Source organism: Vombatus ursinus, unplaced genomic scaffold (assembly GCF_900497805.2).
Source record: "Vombatus ursinus unplaced genomic scaffold, bare-nosed wombat genome assembly UNPS02005459.1, whole genome shotgun sequence".
Classification (NCBI taxonomy): Eukaryota; Metazoa; Chordata; class Mammalia; order Diprotodontia; family Vombatidae; genus Vombatus; species Vombatus ursinus.
Window position 1 is genome coordinate 6,317,180 of NW_020945237.1, and position 23,034 is coordinate 6,340,213.

General features: G+C 38.4%; 1 protein-coding gene across 2 annotated transcripts in view; it reads left to right on the forward strand.

Moving 5' to 3' along the window:
- ABCB1 (ATP binding cassette subfamily B member 1) overlaps window positions 1-23,034 on the forward strand; it is an 81,593-nt gene that overhangs the window by 46,089 nt on the left and 12,470 nt on the right. For both annotated transcript variants that reach the window (XM_027847906.1, XM_027847907.1), the window contains exons 16-25: window positions 725-904; window positions 3,153-3,299; window positions 4,530-4,637; window positions 6,592-6,669; window positions 10,040-10,123; window positions 11,873-12,076; window positions 17,725-17,825; window positions 18,930-19,070; window positions 21,387-21,543; window positions 22,526-22,723. In XM_027847906.1, the coding sequence (XP_027703707.1) occupies window positions 725-904; window positions 3,153-3,299; window positions 4,530-4,637; window positions 6,592-6,669; window positions 10,040-10,123; window positions 11,873-12,076; window positions 17,725-17,825; window positions 18,930-19,070; window positions 21,387-21,543; window positions 22,526-22,723 (1,398 nt within the window). The remainder of the gene's footprint in view (window positions 1-724; window positions 905-3,152; window positions 3,300-4,529; window positions 4,638-6,591; window positions 6,670-10,039; window positions 10,124-11,872; window positions 12,077-17,724; window positions 17,826-18,929; window positions 19,071-21,386; window positions 21,544-22,525; window positions 22,724-23,034) is intronic.

Below are 23,034 nucleotides of genomic sequence, written 5' to 3' on the forward strand. Positions count from 1 at the left end.
GTAAGGAATCATTGCAGAAAAGAAAAGAGAATGAGATAGACTTGTAATATATCATATTTTGACATAGAGTTTCTAGATTTTTAAAAAAATACAATTTTCCTTGTATCATTTGATTTCATTTGCCTGCATGATTCTTATTGCAGTGGGTTTACTGGCATATTAACTTTGTCTTTCAACATATAATACAAATTGTGTGTATATATGTGTGTGTGTGTGAATAATGTATGTATATGTATATTCAGTCATTTCAGTTGTGTCTGACTCTTTGTGATTCCATTTGGGGTTTTTTTGGTGAAGATACTGGAGTGGTTTGCCATTTCCTTCTTTAGCTCATTTGACAGATGAGGAAACTAAGGCAAACAGGGTTAAGTGACTTGCCCAAAGTCACACAACTAATAAGTGTCTGAAGCCAGATTTGAATTCAGGAAGATGAGTCTTCCTGTGTCCAAGCCTGGAGCTCTATCTACTGTGATACCTAATTGCCCCTCTGCACATATGTGTACATACATACATATGTACATATGTACATACATGCATGCATATACACTTACATAGAAGTACACAGTTGAATAGCTAGCTATTTCTTACTAATCTATTGCCAAAAAGAAATGTATGACAAAATATTAACCTTAGCACATCTCCAGCTTAAAGCTTAAATTTTCTTGTTAAACCAAATTGACTAGACAGCAGATACTGTCTTTAAAGCACATTTTGCTTATTTTAGACAGGAGGAAAACAGAATGAATTGGAGGGTGCTCCAGATGAACAGATAGATGAAATAAGTGCCTCAGAAGCAGCTACAAAAGGTTTTGCATCCAGTCTCCTAAGAAGACGATCAACTCGTTCAAGTATCAAGAAGTCACAGGGATCAGAGAAAAAAGTCACTGAGGAAGAGAAACGGCTTGTGAGTCTCTTGGTATTTTTCTGCTCACACGGCCAGCGCTGTTTTCCCTAGGACCACAAGCAAGATGAGAGTTAAGCTTGGACTTTGCAAAATAGCACCTAAAATTTAAAAGAGGAAGCAAGTGACCCACAACAGAAAGTCAATTTTGTTTTGTTTTGTTTTTTGCCTCCCTTCACATGTCTGTCTTTACATCAACTGCCTACTTTTCTCTGTTGGCTTCCTGCTCTCGTGACCTTTAAAGAAAAAGATGGTATAGCAGCAAAAACTCAGTAGCTGTTTTACTATAATAGTTTAAGGATCCTTAATTTCCTCAGTGTCACAGACACCCTCTTTGCATCTTAGCAGACTGTTCACGACACTGGACAATTAAAATTAAAAAATGCACCTCTCTCTCCTCTTTGCCAAGTTGGGGCACTATAGATGTGGAAAAGTACACATAGGCCAGAGACAACTGATGTTTCCCTATTTTTTGTTACAAGAATAAAATGCATCACTAAGTAATTGATATATTTGGAAACGAAGGTGACATAAGGATGTGCTTTATATCTATATATACATACATATACATGCATATATAATTATCCCTTCCTTATCACTTTTTCACATGGTTACAGTATATTGTGGGTCAGCATAAGAAATTAAATGGGAGTTTTTGGAGAGTTTTGCAGAAGCCTCTGACAATACAGAAAAAGTTTAGAAACTCAGAAATGCATTATATATGTATAGTGTTATATAATAGCAACGTATTTTATCTTTTAATACTATAATAATTCAGACTTCTTCTCTGGTATAAAAGGAGGGCCCAAAAATTTTACACAAATTTTCCAAATTGCAGAGACACTGTGCCCCTAATGGCCATGATGTGAAAGGGAGAATTGTATATATATATATATGTATATATATATATATACACATATGTAAAAAAAACCAATTCAGCACCTGGGTGTCAACTTTCTGATAATGGGCCTCCTCAAACTGAGCTATGTTGGTGCTTTCATAGTGGGTATATAGCCTTCACCAGACTCATACTCAAAGTTTTTCCAGCCTGGCAGAACTTGGGAGAGGTCGTCGTCCCACTGACATCATTCAGTCAAGTCCTGCTAATAAGCACTTACTGTGCTAAGTACTGGAGTCATAAGGCAACTTAGAATAATCTTCATGCCATGAGGAGTTATTTTACAAATGAAACTAACTGTAATGAAATTAATATTAAATTATTGATGAAAAGTTAGGCATTAATAATTAATAATCAATTACTTATTGATGAAAAGGTAGACAATTTTTAAACAATGCTAGTTTGGATTTAAGTTTCTATCTGAAATAGTCAATAATGTGAAAACAGAAACCAGGAGAAAAGTTTTCACCCTTGCTCATCTTATCAAATGGGATACTTTCCTTAAAATATACAATTTAAGAAAGTATTCTTTGGGTGACATGGGAAAAGAACATAGCGTTCTAGATTCTAAGTACCTGGATTCAAATTCTGCCTCTGAGGCTTACAGTCATCTAATCTACCTGGACTTCTGTCTTCTTATCTGTAAAATGGCAGGATGGATCAGATGATCTCCAGTGTCCTTTTCAGCTCTAAATCTATGATTCCTTATTAATTATGTGAAAATTAGCAAATGACTATGTTGATAATACCTTTTAAAAATATCTTGCTTAGCTTTAAAAAAAAAACAAACAACAAATCACTGAAACTGCTTGTTTGAGGGATGAGATCTAGAATGTAAAGTGGAGAAGAGCAGAACTCGGGTGTTTGGGTTTTTTTTTTTTTTGGTCTGTATCACCATCACCTGTCATCCTATGTTTTGCACATAGTTGATGTTTATTGGAGTGGAGAAGGAAAATCATGGATGCCCTGCCTTGTGGACTGACATACTAATTTACCAGTGTATTTAGTCAAGAGAACACACATATTTTCAAGTGAAAACTGCAAACACTAAATTTGAGCTAGTGTGACATGCCCAAATGATTATTGGCAATTATTGGAAGATTACAAAATCAATGTTCTCCCTGTTGCCCAGTTGGATGGATATTGGCTTACATCTAGCTACTCATTAATTAGCTATAACAGAGGGGAAATGCAAGTGCTGGATGGTTTCTCTTTGCTGGGGGTTATTTATGAACTAGGCTGAAGAAAGTTTTATTCCTCTAATCTTTAACTGCAAGCAGATAATGAAAATTCGTGACAAAATTATTTTATTTTGAAAGATCTATTATGTGTCATGATATCTTTATTTTCTAGGATGAAAATGTGCCTCCAGTTTCTTTTTTCAAGGTTCTGAAGATGAATAAGACAGAATGGCCTTATTTAGTGGTTGGCACTTTTTGTGCTATTATCAACGGAGTTATGCAGCCAGCATTTGCCATAATATTTTCCAGGATTATTGGGGTAAGAGCTTTGAGTGGCATGACACATTCCAATGACTATAGGATTTTAAGCATTGCTTTATGTAATCTGGTAAAGCCTTTGTGTTGTCATTAAGGATGGGTTTTTTAAAAGTCATACCTTCACACAAACTTTAGCAAAATTATCCCTTGCTGATATGAAGAAAAAAAAGAGAGAGAGAGATTTAATGTGTTTCTAGTTTCAGGGGTAGGGGAATAAGGTCGGTTGAAATTGCCATTTCTGCAAATTCCTATTGCATCGATTCTTTGCTATCTAGTGTAGGGATATAAAATGATAGGCTCCATCTATGCCCTTTAAGAAAGAGCAGCAAGACTCAAAATGATTCCATTAGGCTATTTATAGATGTATTTCAATATAAGCAGTGCTTGGGGTAGGGGGACAGAGTGCTAGATTTGGGTTCAGGAAATGGAGATTTGAAGTGACTGTGCACTGTGTATATTTTTCAAGCAAGTCACAAACTCTCATGACTCCAGTTCTTATCTATTAAGCAAGAAGGTAGATTAGATAATGTTAGGTTCTGTTCCAAATCTAAAATCCTACAATCCTAATTTAAAGTTGGATAAATTCATTCACTCTTACCTATCTCATTAATGATTGAGGTTTGATAGTTGGTGGGATAGGAGAGGTGCGAGGCAGCTGTGAGTCAGAGATAATGCCAAAGATTGGCACCAGGTGCCACAGATTGGAATGGTAGAGGGAGAAGAAGAGCAGCATTTGAAGTTTTGGTGATATGCCCAAGTGGCAAATCCTTTATGCAGGTGGAGATGTACGTTGGCAGCTCAGAGAAGAGGCCAGATGAGTCCTTTATCATACTCAATGCTATGATCTTGATATTGTAATGAAATAATCCACCTTTTGCCAAAGGAGAAAGCTCTATGTGTCAGTTCGTTGTATGTTTAAAGCCCTGAACCTTGCCTTCCTTTAATATTTGTAGAAAATTATATAATTTAAAACATTTTTACATATGGTACTCATTTGGTCCACATAAAATGTAAATTGATTAGATTTAAAATTTTAGACAAATGTATGAATTGTAGAGTTACTAAGAGAAAATTAATAAACCCTTAAGCTAGACATCCTAAAAAAAATAGTGTTTCCATTGGTATTTTAAGACTTCTGTTGGCAAAAGAATATTGGGACATGCAGACTTTTGTGCTGAGCCAGCATGGCAATTCCTACATTCCTTTGTTACAAACAAATTATTTTTTGTAGGTCTTCTCACTACCAAATGATGCTGCAACAAGGCGGCGTGATAGTGATTTGTTTTCATTGTTGTTTTTAGTACTTGGAATTGTTTCTTTCATTACCTTTTTCCTTCAGGTACGTATCTATATTTTCACTTATTTTTCTACATAGTTGTGTACATGTTTTCTCCCAAATAGAATGTAAGCTCTTTGAGGGCAGGAACTATTTCATGTTTGTCTTAGCATGAGCAGTCAATCCACAAACATTTGTTAAGGCTTATAAAGTGCCAGGCCCTGGGTGCTGTGGATACAAAGACAAAAAATAAAAGGATCACTACTCTCATGAGGCTTACATTCTGTTGGGAGAGATGATGTGTCTATATAGAAGGAGATGGAGAATAAATACAAAGTAAATACAAGTTACATGCAATGTATTTTTGGAGGGAGAACAGCAGTAATTAAGGAGATCATCAAAGTCTCTGTGCCTGACACACAGTAGATGTTTAATCAGTTGGTTATTCATTTCCATATAATTGATTACATAATCAATTCATAATTGATTATCCAGTGACGATTAAAAGTATAACTAGAGCTCAGCCTACTTGGGAAGGTACTCTGTTGATTTTGCTAAAAGATGGGTCAGCCTTGATAAAATATGTACATGGTTCTTCTGTCTTCTCTTTGTTTCATCTCTTCACCCCCTGCTAATTCCCACTTGGCGTTCTCCCCCACCAAAATGACATACTTGAGAATATACTTAGAATAAGAAGGAGCTGAGCGTGGGACTTAATATCATAATTAGATGTGGAGTTTGAGGGAACCCTAAAAATCCTTGCATTGATCCAAACAAATAAGTTACATTAAATGAAATGTCAACCTTTGGCCTAGAAAAGAAATACTCAGAAGTAAGTCACACAAGGTTTAAAATGAAAATATATAAATTTTCTTTCCTAAGGTTGCCACTTACCCATTTTTTTTGTGGAAATGGGAATATTTCCTAAGTAATGATTATACTTGTGCCTTAAGGTAAAAACAACATCAGTAGCAACAAAAAGCCAGTAGAGAACATAGTTCTCAAGAATTCAGTATTATAGCTTTCAAATGATTTGCATGACATTGCAAACGTAAAGATGAAGTACTGTCTAAATTTGTCCATTGTACTTTCTTCTCCAATGTAATTCCTTTTGCTTGGCCATGCTCTCTGAACACCTATATTCATAGAGTTAACATTTAGTAATCCAATCCAATCCAACAAGAATTTGTTAAGGACCTTCTCGTTAGACAACATTATGTAAGTGGGCAAGGCTTCAAAACCAAAATGAAAAAAATGGCTCCTGCCCTCAAGGGACTTCCATTCTACTGGGAAGATCTGTGTAAATAGGTAAGTGTATAAATGATTATATGGGGAAGAAGAGAGTGCTAATAGCTAGAGAAATAGAAGATGATGAGCCCATGAACGCCAGATAATCACCATAGGCATGACAGAAAAAGTGGAAAACCAGGCCTCTTCCTTTCCAGGTGCTGGGGAGATAATACAGAAGTACCTGAAACAGTTTACGTGTATACAAAGGCATAATACAGTCAACTGTAAGATTGTGCAGTACCAACTACTAGAATTCTAAGAATTCACAAAGGGGAAAGATCCTAAGAGAGTGGAGGTAGCCACAGAAGATTTCATCAAAACAATGGGTCTTGAGCCAGGGCCTTGAATGCTAGCAGTGTGGAATTTAGATAAACAGAGAACTCTAAATGGCCAAAAAAACCACAGTGGAAGAAATAAGCATGGCTCTCCTATGAGGGAAGTAGTCCAAATGGAAGAGAAATCTAAACCAAGAGAAGTCCTTGTCCTTTACGGTCATGTGGCAAACCAACACTTGGGTGCAGATGTGTCTGTGGCATTGGGGTCCCTCAGTGGTGATAATCCACTTCTGCCACTAGTCTTCTGTTCAAGAAAACTGTGTATTGAGATACTTGCAAATATTGTAATATTTGTAAATAAGCTAATGCTTAGCATAGCGCCTGGAACGTAGTAAAGGCTCGACAAATGCTTCTTCCCTTCCTTTCTGTAACGTGTTCTTTGTTTTCGACAGGGCTTCACGTTTGGCAAAGCTGGAGAGATTCTTACAAAGAGGCTCCGCTATATGGCCTTCAAAGCCATGCTGAGACAGGTATTCTCTCTGAAGTCACAAACTGATATGTGATGGTAAAATGACTGCCATCTGGTGCATGGATTCTTTCCTTTTTGAGAATAATTTCACCACCATTGCGCAAATTAGCCCTGGCTGTAACCCTGAGTCAAGAGTTAAATAACTTCGATAGTGGGGAAATTAGAATGTTAATGCAAACTTAAAATCTGTCCCCATAAGAGTTTCCATTCATTCATCTTTAGGTCACTCATGCTCCTGGGTGCTGGAAGTACCCTTGATTTTGCATTTTCAATACAGGAGAGAGTCTGGCAATCACTCCAGGGGTTTGTTAAATCTGCAAAATGATTTTACTCTTCATGATTTGAGATGAGTGCTACTTCACCTCAAAGGAGAAAAAAAATCTACCCTGAATCAGCACATACAAAATTATTTTTCAGTCCTAAAATATATCAGGCAACACTGGCACTTCTAAAGATGTATTTGCTAAGAGATTTTTGCTAAGAAATTGTCAGTGAATACTGGAACGGTGATCCAGAGTGATGAATTAAATATCCGTATGATTACATGAGTGAAGAGCATCAAATATACCTCAGCTATAACTCAGATATAACTAGGAAGATTATCAAGATTGAAAGAGTTGATTCCTTCTAATCTTAGATGTCATGTGACTTAGAGCTCAAGGAGAAAATGAAGACCGAGAGAGGTGATTTCCCAAGATCACACAGATAGTCAAGTAGGTGATCCAGGATTCAAACTCAGGCCATTGCACTTAAGATCCAGGGGTCTTTCTGTTAGCACTGAGCATTCACTTACCAGTTATTCTCCAAGCTCGGTGCTAAGCACTGAAGATATAAAGAAAGAGGGGGAAAAAACCAATCTTTGCTCTCGAGGAACTCAGTCTTAAAATCCCAATGGAGAGACAACATGTAAACAACTGTCTGCAAACAAGATATAGTCTGAATAAAAGGGAGGGGGTCATCTCAGAGGGAAAGCACTAAGATTAAGGAGGTCTGGGAAAGGCTTGTCACAGAAGATAGGTAGACATCGCTGTGAAAGGGGTTTGTCTTCTTGCCATTAAATTGGAATCCCAAGACCAGGGTTCAAATTCTGTATCTGTCAATTTTCTTGGGCAAGTGGCTTCATCTTTCTGGTAAAATGAGGAGATTGAAATAAGTGATCTGAAAAGGCCTTCCATCTATCAGGATTTGAACTCAGGATATATGACTCCAAACTTTAGCCCTCCAAGCTGAGCATGCTTTCTATTACACCATATAAAAGAAACCTGTAGCATGAGAAGCTTTTGTTCCCCCTCAAGGATGTAATATTTAGTTAATTTCTATAAGATCTAGCTACTCAGACTTGGGGAAAACAGCTGAAACTTATGTAGCCCTTTAAAGTTTGAAAGCAGTTTACATATGTTATCTCATTTGATCCTCAAAACAACTCTGAGGTAGATGATATTATCATCCCCATTTTACAGATGAAGAAACTGAATCTGGCAGTTAGTCCCTAAATGCTTTCATTCCAAAACTGTCTTTCTCCTATGGCTCCACTTATAGGATCATAGATTTAAAGATGGAAGGGGAATTAGAGGTTATCAGATATAACTTTCTTATTTTATAGATGAGAAAACTAAGAAACAGAAAGGTTAATTGACATGCTCAAGTTCACACAGCTAGTAGATGTCTGATGCTGGCTTTAAACTCTGATCTTTCTGACTCCCAAGTCCAGCACTCTTTTCAACTTAGGAGGTTGGCAACGTATGCTCCAACTTCTTCCCATCATCATTAAGTATTGGATGGGTATAACCACATCATTTAAGAGGATGGCATAATGCCAGTGAAGTGAGTACTGCCTTTGGAGTCAGAGGACCTGGGTTAGAATCTTATCTCTGCCATCTATAAAATCAAGGAGATGGACTAGATGTCCAGGTCCCTCATGGGCTTAACACTGTCCATGACAGGGACCAATCACCACCTGTCCTCCCTGAAGAAACTATTTTCTGTATGATGTGTGCCTTGAGAGTTGACCTGTGGTTTTTCTACTTGTGAGCAATGGGAGAAGTTAGAGATCAGGACTGCCAATTTGGCATCCTGAGGTTTCATCTATACCTAATACTCCCAATCCAAAGCTCCTCTTCTCTCTCCTTCAGTCCTAGGCAAGGACAGCCCCAAGTAGAAAAGGTGGATGTTTTATACAGTATCCCTTCATTGCCTTTCTTTTTTATTATAGATTTGATATTAGTAACTCTTCTTAATGCAGGGTCTTTAATAAAGAGTTGGATGTCAATATGTGCTTCAGAAACACCCACACATGCAAATACGTAAAGCTTATCCCATTTGCTAATGGTTTCAACATCATTCAAAATGCTACACCCAAGTACCATGTATAGAGCCTAAAGAATCACTGGAGACTGATTTCACAAAACCAGAAAACGTAAATCTGTCACCACATGCTGTCTAGTTTTTCTTTCTTATGTTTCACTCTGTTTAAAGGGAAATTGTCCCTCTTTGCCCTAGCCTGGCACTGTGAAAGAAATAATATAGGAAACTTTAATTCAAACAACAAAACCCTAAAATATCCTAAATTATAGGCAGTATAAAAATGAATGCAGAAGAGTTCAGCTGGTCATAGTATTTATCTTTACATCACGAAAATGGAAAAATGATTCTTGTCACGCATTAGGAAAATGATCTCACTTATTTCTGCTTGTACATTGCCTTTCTTTTCAAAAAATATATATTTTATTTTTAATTTATGGAATAAAACAAGTATCTCCATAACACACTATAATAAAAAACCTGATTGCACATGAAACTGCAAATTTATCACACACTCATTGCCACTTCTTCCAAATATGTAGCAAAGTTAACACATAGATTTCTTTTTCCCCTATTTTTTTCTTCCCTCCCTCCACCTGGCCCTAGAGATGGCCATGATTAGACACAAATAGGTGTATATGTGTGTATGTGTATATGTCTGTGTGTATGTATATGCATGAGTATGTATGTATATGTATGTATATAATTATTCTGTACATACTTCTGTTTATCAGTTCTTTCTCTGGATGCAGACAGCTTCTTTCTTCTTATGTCCTTTTTAGTTAATTTGGGTATTTATAAGAGTCAAAATGACTTAGTCACTCAAAGTCATTCTTAAAACAATATTGCTGTTACTGCATACAATGTTCTCTAGGTTCTACTCATTTCATTCTTCATTATTTCATGTAGTGGTATTCATTGCCTTTCTTTGACCCTGTGCCTATTCTCGGGGAAAGGAAAAGAGGATAAAGAGAGGAAAATTTAACAAAGGCAACTGAAGCATTGGAAAAAAATAGATGTAATATGCAATATTCTGTACTTGCAAGTGAAAATTTTGTTTTGTGCTGCAGGATGTAAGCTGGTTTGATGACCCTAAAAACAGCACTGGTGCTCTGACAACAAGACTTGCTACTGATGCCTCCCAAGTCAAGGGGGTAAGTACCAGGTTTCCTGTTGGCTTTGTTCCTGGCATTCTTTGAGTTAGGTATGAAATTGATGTTCTTCTGCTGTATATTTTCATCACTTTTTCTAGTTTGTTTGTTTGTTTGTTTTTTTGGTGAGGCAATTGGGGTTAAGTGACTTGCCCAGAATCACACAGCTAGTGAGTGTCAAGTGTCTGAGGCCAGATTTGAACTCAGGCCCTCCTGACTCCAAGGCCAGTGCTCTATCCACTGTGCCACCTAACTGCCCCTGTTTTCATCACTTTTAAGGACATCATATAAAAATATAAAATACCTATCCAGGGGTGGGGAACCTGTGGACTTGAGGCCACATGTGACATTCTAGGTCCTTGGGTGTGGCCTTTTGACTATAGAACACATCCTTTTATTAAGGGGATTTGTTCTGTGAAGTTTGGATTCAGTCAAAGGGCCACGCTTGAGGACCCAGAGGGCCACATGCAGCCTCGAGGCTGAGATTCCCCATCCCTGATGCTCTGTGATATCTGGAGAAGCTATAAGTTTTCATGAAAGGACTCTTATCTTTTGTAAATTCTGGAGACTACCAATCGAGTGAACTTTTATTCTGCCTACTATGCACAAGGCACTGTGCTGGACATGAGGAATCAAACATGAAAAAGGGTCTCTGCCCTCTGCTAGGTGGCGCAGTGGATCGAGCCCTAGCTGTGGAGTCAGGAACACCTGAATTCAAATGTGACCTCAGACACTTAGCTATGTGACCCTGGGTGAGTCATTTAACTTCTCTTTATCTCAGTTTCCTCATCTGTAGAATGGGAATAACAGCAGCACCTATCTTGCAAGGTTGTTGTGAGGATTGAACAAGTTAATATTGGTAAAAAGCGCTCAACACAGTGCCTGGCGCATAATAGGCACTAAATAAATGTTTGTTCCCTGCTCTCTGCAAGCTTATCAGTCATGCCTTCAGGCCACTTTCAGAACTTATCTGATTTGATCATTGAAGTGGTTAAAGCACTAGGACCGAAGTTATGCATGAGCAACTTACAGGATTTTAGAGCTACATGGAACCTTGGAGATCATGGTTTTACAAGGGAAGAAACAGAACCCGGACAGATTCAGTGATTTGCCCAAGGTGACACATCTGTTTATCAGGTGACACAATGCAGAGAGCGCTGGGCCTGCAGACGGGAAAACTTGAGTTCGAATCGTGCCTTTGGCACTGACTAGCTGTATGACCCTGAGCAAGTCACTTATCTACTTTTTGCCTCAGTTTCCTCAACTGTAAAATGAGGATAAAAATAGCATCTACCTTGAAGGGTATGAAGATTAAATGTGATAATATTCATAAAAAGCACTTAGCGCAGTGCCTGACATATAGTCAGTGCTATTTAAGTATTGATTATTATAAATTATTATTAGTACCTGATGTAACAGTGGTAAAGTAAAGGAATTATACTCATGAAGACCTGAGTTCAAATCCTGCCTCAGTCACTTACCAGCTGTATGACCCTGGACAAGTCACTTAAGCTTATGTCTCTGTCTGTAAAATGGGGATAATAATGGCATCTGACTCACTAATTGCAAGGATTGAATGAATTAACATACGTAAAGTGCTTTACAAACTTTAATGTGGTGCCATATAAATGCTAGGTATTTCTATTATTTCACAAACAAGATACTCATTTGGGAGTTTATGTGATTAATTTTTTTATAACATCAGTTAAGAGTAAGCATATTGCATTTTAAAAATGTTGTTATGTTTTGTAGGCTACTGGTGCTAGACTGGCTATCATTACCCAGAACGTAGCCAATCTTGGGACTGGAGTTATCATCTCATTCATCTACGGCTGGCAGTTAACATTTTTGCTCTTAGCAATTGTACCAATCATCTCAGTTGCAGGAGTTGTTGAAATGAAAATGTTGGCTGGACATGCCCAGAAAGATAAGAAAGAATTAGAGGGTGCTGGAAAGGTCAGTCATATTCAGTTTTCTCCATTTATTTATAGGGTCTGGTTATTTATATCTCTTGAAGTAACTGTCCTTCCTCAGAAAGACCAGATTGTTCGTTTGTTCAGTAGATTTGAGAACTGAAGCAAAGACGGAAAGCCTCTCACGTGTCTTCATTTGGGTTGAAGGTGAAGTCCAGGGCCTCCTACTCTTTTGCCTTCCATCTACTACAGTTTGTCTCATTTAAAAAAATGTTTAATATGAATTAACTTAATATCACATAACCCAGAAAACATTTAAACTCATAACTGTGGTGAAGAATATGCTGAAGTGTGCAATAAATAAGAATTTATTGATAAATCTCTCTAAAGCCCCTTCCAAATTGTATATTCACATGTTAAGAAAATATATTCTTTACATGATTTTAGTTTCTTGATGTCTGTACTATTCTGCGTAGGTTTTATTTTGCTTTGCAAAATTTTAAATGAGTTTTTACATATTTCCCCTTCTTCGTATTTGTTTTTCTTAATGGGAATCTAATATTCCAGGGCATTGATATACCATTGTTCAGCCATACCCCAACTTTTGGGTGCTTAGGTTGTTTCCAGTTTGCCATTATTACAAATAATAATCATAAATGTTGTTGTTTAGAGATTTTTTTAAAAATTGCCACCTTTGGAGTATAATTCAACAAGAACTTTCTTTTTTATTTAGTTTCATATTTTTTCCCTTGTCAAGTGAGGTAAAGTCTCCATATCTTTGTTTGGGTCTGCTGAAATGGAATGTAAGAGGAAATGTTGTCAAAGAACAGTTGAGTAGAGGAAGTATAATTAATGGTTGATTAGTTGGATGGTTTTATGATAAAGCTAGGTTTATGACAGAGTCCGATCTTTTTTTTTTTTTTGTGGCTAGGCAGTGGGGTTAAGTGACTTGCTCAGGGTCACACAGCTAGTAAGTGTTATGTGCCTGAGGCCAGATTTGAACTCAGGTCCTCCTGAATCCAGGGCCGGTGGTCTATCCACTGCACCACTTAGCTGTCCCAACAGAGTCTGATCTTAATGATGCCTTTATCATATGACTTTGATTGGGGCAAATAATCCTCTAGGCCAGCAGCACAGCAGTGGTCATAACCAGCTGGCATTTGTCATATGCAGAGCTTATATGAAGGCATCCTGATCTGTGGTCTCTGTGACTTCCCGGAATGTTGACTGGGCCTATCCCCCGCTAATTTTTGCAGCTGTGATTCCTATATATTAATCTGGGCTTCAAGCTTTAGAACCAATTCTGGACTTTGGCATGAATATAGAGTTAATATCCCCAAATCAGTAACTGATCTGGTCAGTTTCTGAAAGTCATCATATTTATACCAAATCAAATCAACAAAAATTAGAGCTTACAGTGTGCCGGGCATTGTACTAATCTCTGGGGATACAAAGAAAGGCAAAATCAGTCCTTTCTTCAAGGACCTCACCGTCTAATAGGGGAGACAATGGGTAAACACTTATGTACAAACTTTTTTCCAAGGAGATACACACACACACTCTCTCAGAGGATAATTTGGAGGTAATCTCAGAGGGAAGGCACTAATATTAAAGGGGATCAGGAAAGGCTTCTTACCGAAGGTGGAATTTTGGTTGAGACTTGAAAGCATGAAGAGAGGGAATTCCAGACATGAGAGACATCCAGTGAAAGTGCATGTAGAGGACAGCTAGGTGGCTCAGTAAATAGTGCACCAGCCCTGGAGTCAGGAGGACCTGAGTTCAAATCTAGCCTGAGATACTTGATACTTACTAGCTGTGTGACCCTGAGCAAGTCACTTAACCCCAACTGCTTAGCCAAAAAAAAAAAAAAACACAAAAAAAGTACATATGGGGTCAATTTGGAGTATCTTATCACTGGAAGTCAGTGTCCCTGTATCATAGAATATCTGGAGGGTAGTAAAATGTAAGTAGGAAGAGGCCAGGTTATGGGGGATTTTAAAAGCCAAATAGGATTTTCTGTTTGATCTTGGTGGGGTTTATTGAATGGGAGTGACATGGTCAGTGAAAGATGGAGTAAAGTGGGGAGAGCTTTGAGGCACAAAGACCAAACAAGTCTGTTGGAGTAATCCAGGTCCCAGGTTTGATCACTTACACCAAAGTGGTGGCTGTGTCTGAGAGAAGAGGGACATGTAAGACCAACCTTGTAACCAACTGCTTAATAATGTAAGTACTATACATAGTTTTGTTTATCTGTAGAAGCAATGAGAAAAGCTAGGAATAAATTGTATGTCTGAAAACTTAGCGTTGAAGAGTTGTTATGCCCCAAGGGATTGACTCTCTGGAAGAAGCAATTCTAAGCTTTAGATGTTAGACACAAGTTGTGAACCTGTCAAAATCGGGGCATCACTATTAGTCTTACATTTTGCCATTGAGGAGAATGAGAACAAAGGAGAAAAGGCCTGATGTATTACTGGTGGCTGTGGTTCTCACGGGCAGGCTGTTGGGGAAGAGCCAGTCCACATGCCCCTTTCGTCACAAGTGCTATAGGTTGCCAATCCATTTTTAAAGGTCATTTTCAGAAATGATTGTTTTTAGTGATGCAAACATTTTATCTTTTTGGTCTTTTAAAAGTTGAAAAACATATTTCTGTGACAGTGGGGGAGGGTGGGGTATAGAGAGATGTGATGAGACAGTTAATTCTATTAGAAGCTATTTATACTATTTCCCTTTTCTCCCAGCTGTGTGAGGTGAAGAGATTTCCATAGGAAACACTAAATGCTATTTACCGTTCCCCTGATTAGAAAATAATATCTCAGGGCACTAGTTAACTTTTCCTTAATTTACCTCATTCTCCTAGACAATGAATTCTTTAATTATTAAGTGATTAAGTGGTTTTGTTTGGTGTGATTCATAAGTGCTACTGCTTTTGTAGCTTTTATTTTAAAAGTAATTGATTGTGCTGTGTACAGGGTAGGCTCACTGCTGAAAGTAAGATTAGAGAAGTTTGAGAATGTGTTTGTTTAAGACCTTCACACTCTGATATATAGTAAGACTTCAAAAGGAATCAGTTTAGGGAGTAAGGTTTGTGGGGAGAGCGAAATCAAAAATCTTTCTTTTAATCCTTGTAATTGAAAGTCTTTCTTAAATGTATTCTTAGAACTGATAAAATACAAACTCCTCTTTTTGGCATATAGAACCCTTTACAATCTGACTCTAAAGTCCTCTTCAGGGCTTGTTACATGTTATGCCCTTTTATGAATTCTCTGTCCCATACAAACTGGCCTTCTTTCTGTTCCTTACCTTACACAAGGCCTTCTTCTTCTATTATCTATGCCTTTGAAGTCTGTCCCCTGTGCCTGGAATATACTGCTTTCCCCACCCCCCCCACCCCATCACCTTTGCCTCTGGTAATCCCTGGTTTTCTTCAAGCACTGAAGCTCTATCCAATGTATCACATGGCTAGGGTCTTAGACTAGGGTCTCTGACCTTAACACTTTGTTTTGTGTTTTTAAAAAATATCTCTTTTTCTTCCCTCTCTCCTCCTCAAGATCACTAGGTGGCACTAGGCTGGCCCCAAAGTCAAGAGGACAAATCCAAATCCAACCTTAGATACTTCTAGCTACCCGATCCCGGGGAAGTCACTGTTGGTAGCTCTCTCTGCCACCATCTCTTCCTATGTGAAATGGAATGATAATGGCACCTAACTCCCCGGATAAAATGAGATTATATTTACAAAGTGTTTTGTAACCTTAAAGTCCAATATAAGTTCTGTCTTTATTGTTCTCCCTCCCTACCACAAATTATCTTTTTCCTCACAGACCTCAAAACTGCAAAATTACAAACTTTTCTTATGAGGGTCTTCAAATCTGCAACCTATCACTCCTTTAAATGGTAGTTGTTACCTTTAGAGGAGTCATGATGAGACACTCAATTGTGGAGAATCTCAGTGTCCCGGGGTAGCAAGTTGATACACATGTAAGAGATTTAATGAGAGGTTTTTGAGCCCAGAGTACAAATCTTTCCCTGCCTCCCAGATTATTTTTGGTTTAGAGTATTCTTGTGTGAAACAGGAGCTCAGAAAGAATGCATTAATTACCAGTGGAAAGAATAAGAACTTGGTATACAGAATGCTTCCAGATACTGTAACTATACTTACAGACACCATAATTTGTCTTCTGAGGATTTTACTTTTGTGATTTTGAAAGCATCGTAGTGTTGTTTAAAACTTGAGGCTTATGAGAAAAGAGCTGGGTAATGAATCAGTTAAAATGTGGTGTTCTGCCATGGAGAGAGCATTGACCTATGAGTCAGGAAACTGAGTCTGGTCCCAGTTTTTCCAGCTGTTTGACCTTTGGCAAGTTACCTAAGCCCTTAGGACCTCAGTTTCATTATTGGTGAAATGAGGGAGTTAGTCCCCGGATGACCTTTCAGATTCCTTCTGTAAAATATGTGTTCCCTATTTAAATATGTATTATGTCCAAACGGGGTGTCTAAACTTACAGACAAGCAGCCTGAGGGGAGAGACGTTTACTTCAAGTTAAATCAACAAGCATTTAAGTGCTTACTACATGCCAAGGACTTTGCTCTGGAGATCCAAGAAAGGCAAAACCAGTTCCTCCCCTCAAGAAAGTCACAGTTTGCTGCAGGGAGACAACATGCAAACAATTGTATATCGACGAGATCCACATAAGGCAGATAGGAAGTAACGTCAGAGGGAAGGCACTAGCATTAATAGATATCTCTGGAATTATGCCTGCCCCTCTCCAAGGAAACTGCATTCCCTGCCTTGAGGTGAACAGGAAGTGGGGCTATGAGGCTCACCACTATGTTTTCCTCAGAGGAAGAATTGTGTCTCTTTGCCCATGTAAATATTGCTAATCATATGGGAAAGGACTTTTAGGTTCAAAAGCCATTAGGTTATTTGGTTGCTTTCCCATAAAGGGGAAGTGGTAATCCCAAGCTTACACCCATTGGCTAGGCCCCTTTCCACCAAGTGCTAGTCACACAAAAGATGACCACAAAAGTGAATAGCCAGTAAAGCCAATTTTTCAAGCCAATAGTGAGCAGAAATCAGAGAAGTTATAAGTATTAGAATATACCTGAAAATATACAACAGTCAGTGAGCTCTTTAGATAGAAGCTCTGTTCAACCAAAAGAAAGTCCCTGATCTCACCCAACAGGAAATTCCCTGAAGTCTCTAGGGAGGCAAATTGGAAATCATCGACATGGTAAGGAGGCCCCTTCACTGATAGGTCTGCCTTCCAAAGTTGGTCTCATTCTCTCTAGTTGTCTCTAGTCTATCCCTAGGGATTCTGAAATCACACATCCTCCCTCAAAGCAGGAAGGAAGAGTTATTAGTATTCTTCAGAACTCTCACTCCAACTCCATCTTTCATACATTCATACAAGAACAGGTGTCTGCATTCTTTCCACCAATACCTAATTATGCCCTTTGGGCAGCAGGTAGCACAGGGCTGCCTCACTCTCACCCAGCTGGGTTGGGAGTTGGAGTGTTTTTTTAAGTTATAACTCTGTGATTCAGTGATTAAATGAGGACTAATTAATTGTGTTGTCCATATTTAAGAAGCCGAGCAAGTAAAAGTAGGATGAATTCTGGAGTGAGTCCATGATTATATGATACAGATTATTTATCACATCCTCACCTTTGGCTTTCTTATGCCCTCTTGTGCAGATCGCTACCGAAGCAATAGAAAATTTCCGAACTGTTGTTTCTCTGACTCAGGAGAAAAAGTTTGAGTATATGTATCAACAGAGCTTGCTGGGACCATACAGGTAATGAATGATGGAGTGGGGGCAAGGAGGGTGACGGGGAGAAAAGTTGGGTTTTCTTTGAACTACTAAGACCATTTTTCAGTTTTTTCCCATAGGGCAAAGAAAAGTCGTACCTCTAGAATGGGAGGCTTATTAGTGATTTGCTACTTACAGCATTAGTGTTTTAATTAGTACTCTCTTAGAACTGACTTTCTTTGATTCACAAAAATCAGTTGTTGTTGTGTGTGTATTTTTCTGTATAGGCCAGATCCTTATGAACTCCTGCCTTGATTGCTGTAACTGAGATGGTTGGGTGTGATCCTATCATACCACTTTTATTTTGCTATTCCCTCTATCTCTGGCTGAGAATTTCTCTTCAGCTCATGGAAACCCATTAGGTCCTCAAGGGCGTTAGTACCAGTCACAGCATTCTATAGTAGCAGTGACACAAATGACTCCTTGATACCAGCCACTAATGTCACTTCCTCCATCTTCTCCTTCGCCCACCCTGTTTGCTCCCTTGAGCATTTACGCTTTCCCTTCACTTTGAAGATTTTTCCTCCATTCTCTGTCTTGTACTGCTTCCTTTCCTTGGCAGTCAGCAAGCATTTTGAACTCCAACTTTGTGCCAGGGGATGGGCATACAAATACAAAAGAAATGAAACAGTCCCCACTCTCAAGGAGATTACGTTCTACTAGAGAGACAATAAGTATGTGTAGTACTATATACAGAATAAATACAAAGATTCTAAATGTAAGGTAGTTGTGGGCAGAAAGAAAGGGAGCAAATCGACCAGAGGAAGAAGTGTAGCAAGTTTCAAAAGACTGGTGACCTGATTTGAATTCAATTAGTGATGATTAAATAGTCCATCACTTAGTGAGAATTAATTGAATGGTTTAAAAAAAAAAGACAAAACCAGTCATTTTGGTTTGATTCTGAAAGGGACAGCTTTTCCTTTTGGATACCACAAAGAAGAGTGCACAGATAACTAATGGCCCATGCCATTGCTGACCCTGTCTCGTAAATGTTGGGATAGACCTTGATTTAAAAGTACACCATTACACTAAATTTGTTTGTTCCTACCTGAGTACCATGATTCATTTTTTAAAAAAAATTCCTTTCAGAAATTCTGTGAAGAAAGCACATATCTTTGGCATCACTTTTTCTCTCACCCAAGCAATGATGTATTTTTCCTATGCTGCTTGTTTCCGGTTTGGCGCCTTCTTGGTGGCACGTCAACTTATGAAGTTTCAAGATGTTCTCTTGTAAGTATCTCAGTCTGTTTCTGCATTTGACCTGTGATGTGTTCTAGAATTAGAGGTAAAAAATTGGGACATTGAATTTATTTTAGTGGTGTATCTGGCATGACTCTGGGAGACAAATTCTAGACACTTTAGAAAAATATATCAAAGTGACATTTCTTGAGACTTTCAAAGGGTCTTCATTCCTTTGGGGAATGTCTGAAGATAGATGAGAAATTCAGATGTCCTCTTTAAAGGGCTTTAGTTAGATCAATTAAACACAGGATGGGAAGGAGAAAGTTTGACAAGCAGACCTACTCAGAGGTCCATAGCATAGGATCAAAAGTTGTAAAATGACCTTCAAAGTCACTTCATCCAAACTTCTCATGTTACCCATGAGGTCACTGAGGCCCATTGACTTGCCCATGGTTGCGGATGTAGTAAATCAATCAATGGGGCAATATTTATCCAGTATCTATTATATGCCAGGCTGTGCTAGAAAATAGGACTGTAAACACAAAAATGAAATAGTCCCTACCCTAAAGAAGCTTACATTCTATTGAGAGAAGATAATATGCCAATTTATAAGCATATGTAAAATTGATATTAGGTATTGGGGTGGAGGTACTAGCAATGAAGAGAAAGAGTTGAGGGACTGAGAGGATTCTGAAAAGCTTCATATGAGAGACAGCATGACATCATGGATAGAATGCTAGATTAGGAATCAGCAAGGCCTGGGTGGAAATCCCATTTCTGATACTCTTTGAGTGACTCTGGAATAGACACTGAGCCTTACTTCCTTCAACTGCGAAAGGATAGGGTTGGAATAGTTGGAATCTATGGTCAATTCCAGCTCTAGCTTTGGAAGAAATGAAATTTTTGTACGTGTCCACCAAAAAGTGTGCAGATTCTTTTTTTATACCAATGGATAAGCCTTAGGGGAAATCAAAATTAGTCATTTTTGCCGTAAGGTTTCTGGAAAGATTTATGTATTTCTTCTCTCTGAGGAAAAGCACTAACTCAATTGAAGCTTTTGCTACTCTTGCACTTAGGTTTAAAATTTTAATTATCCAAGTACAGAATAGGAGAGACCTTGCTTGAGAGCGGCTAATGAAAAATGACTGGGCTTTTGGGGAGGCAAATTGACTGCAAGCTCACTATGAGCCAACAGTGTGCCTCAGCTGCTAATAAAGATGATGTAATCTTAACCTATATTAAAGGAAGTAAGTTTCTAGATCACGGGACTGATAATGCTCCTATTTTATGTCCTGTACTACTTAGATCATATCTAGAATATTATGTTCAGTTCTGTGTACCACAGTTGGGAGGCACTGACAAACTCAGATGTATCATAGGAGGGGAAGCTAAAGGGTGAGGAACCTTACCACCATGTCATGAGGACTAGTAGAACCATGAGAGATGTTTATCTTAGAGAAGGCTGAGATGGTGAAAGGGAAAGGGAATGATAGAGGGCATAAGACATTAAAAGGGCTATAATATGGAAGAGAAACCTTTGTTGCTCCAGAAGGCAAAAGTAGGAATGATATCTGGAAATGAAAAGGAGGCAAACTTCCCCTTAGAAGTGGGCGGTACGGTGAATACAACACATACATGCCGTGGAGTCAGAAGGACCTGAATTCAAATCTAGACTCAGATGCTTACTAGCTTTATGATCTTGGGCAAGTCATTTAACCCTGATTGTCCCCCCCCCCCAAAAAGAGCAAGTTTTTTTGTTAATCTCTGTGACAACAGTCTGCCATCCCCAGGAATGCTCACACTGGCTAGACGTAAAAGGATTCTTGTATTAAATAAAGGATGGACAAGGTGACTGGACTGGACTTGAAGTCAGGACGATCACAGTTCAAATCTGGCCTCAGATACTTAGTAACTGTGTAACTCTGGGCAAGTCACTTAGTCTCTCAGCCTCAGTTTCTTCATCTGTAAAGTGAGGGTAATAATAGCATTTAACCTCAAAGGGTAAGGATCAAATGAGATAACATATATGGTACTTTGAAAACCTTACAGCTGTCTATTATTGTTATTATTGTTGTTGTTATATCCCTAAGGTTGTGCAGTTTCTTCGTGTATAGATTAAGTGATTGTAGATTAAAATGATAGCTACAGAACTTGGATACCTCACACAGAAAGCATCTGTATCTCCATAAGAGTCACTCTTCTCTCCCCTCCATTATTACAGGGTATGATGATTCTAGAATTCACAAGTGTTACTTAGGCAAAGGGGAAGATTTTTTTTAACTTCTATAATAATTAGACTTACCGTGGAAACATTAAATTGAAATCACTGTGATCATGACTTTTTAAACTTTTGGTTTTTTACAGGGTGTTTTCAGCTGTTGTGTTTGGTGCCATGGCATTAGGGCAGACAAGTTCCCTTGCACCAGACTACGCCAAAGCCAAAATATCAGCATCCCACATCATCATGCTCCTGGAACGAAAACCTTTGATAGACAGCTACAGTGAGGAGGGACAGAAACTGGTCAGTTTCACCTTTGGAGTTTAGGATTTGCATACTGACTCTTCATTGGCTTGTTTGGATTACGTAGTAAAATGCCACTGCCTCCACAACAAAGACTTCGATTTTTGTATTTGTCTCCCCATTTCCTAGCCCAGGTGCCTTGTAGACAGTGGGTGCTTAATGAATGTTTGTTGAATTGAGTTATAATAAGAAATCAATGGAACATGCCTTTAATATTTGTTGCTGATATAAATATAACTTTCTAGAATACCAAGTGAAAAAAAAATTTTCTGGGGCAGCTGGGTGGTGCAGTGGATAGAGCAGGAGGAAGTCAGGAGGACCTGAGTTCAAATTCGGCATCAGACCAAACACTTGGCACTTACTAGCTGTGTGACCTTGGGAAGTCATTTAACCCCAATTGCTTAAAAAAATTTTTTTTAAGAAACTAGCTAATTAGTGTAGGTTTTTAATATATACTTATTATATGTTTTCACATTAGAATATAAAATATATATTTGTATAAAGTTATTTTGCATATAAATCTATATTTATAAATGAATGTTATATAATATACAGCATTCTACAAATGTGTAATATTCATGTGTGTTTAATGTATACAGGTAATTTCATTACATTGATGTCTGGTAAAAGACACATCTTTTTTGTGTGTGTGAGAGACAATGGGGTTAAGTGACTTGCCCAGGGTGACATAGCTAGTAAGTATCTGAGGCCAGATTTGAACTCTGATCCTCCTGACTTCAAGGCTTGTGCTCTGTCTACTGTGACACCTACCTACTCCTGATTTGCCTTAGCTTAAAAAAACCCCACACACATTGTAAAAGGATTGCCTGCACTTATTGAGTCTTAGCATGTCTAAAGTGGAGCCAAAAATGAATAGTAAAAAAAAAAAAAGGAATGTTTCTCACATGGTAGTGGAGAAGGATTAACCTCACAGCCTATTTCTGCTCATCATGTAGTTAATTTAATGGCATTTTTATTTTAGGAAAAGTTCGAAGGGAATGTGTCACTTAATGAAGTCAGGTTCAACTACCCTACCCGGCCAAATGTCCCCGTACTCCAAGGCCTGACCCTGGAGGTGAAGAAGGGTCAGGCCCTGGCTCTTGTGGGCAGCAGTGGTTGTGGGAAGAGTACTGTGGTGCAACTGCTCGAGAGGTTCTATGATCCCCTGGCCGGACAGGTGGTAAGTGGACTATTCTCAGGACAGTCCTTTTCCATGAAACTGTGTGTCTCAATTCAGGGGTTCTCTCTTTTATCGAGCCAGCTTTCAGTGCTGTGTTTTATAGCTAAAGATCTCTAATTCCCCACAGTCTCTGAGTGGTTTAAGACTCACAAAATGGGAAAAGATCTTAGGACCCAAGATTTAGACTCTAGAGATCATCTAATCCAACCTTCTCATTTTATAGAGGAGGAGATGAAGGCTCCTGGTATTAGAAATGACTTAGCCAGGTCACCCAAGTAATGAATTGGTGGCAGAGCCAGGGCTATTTCCAG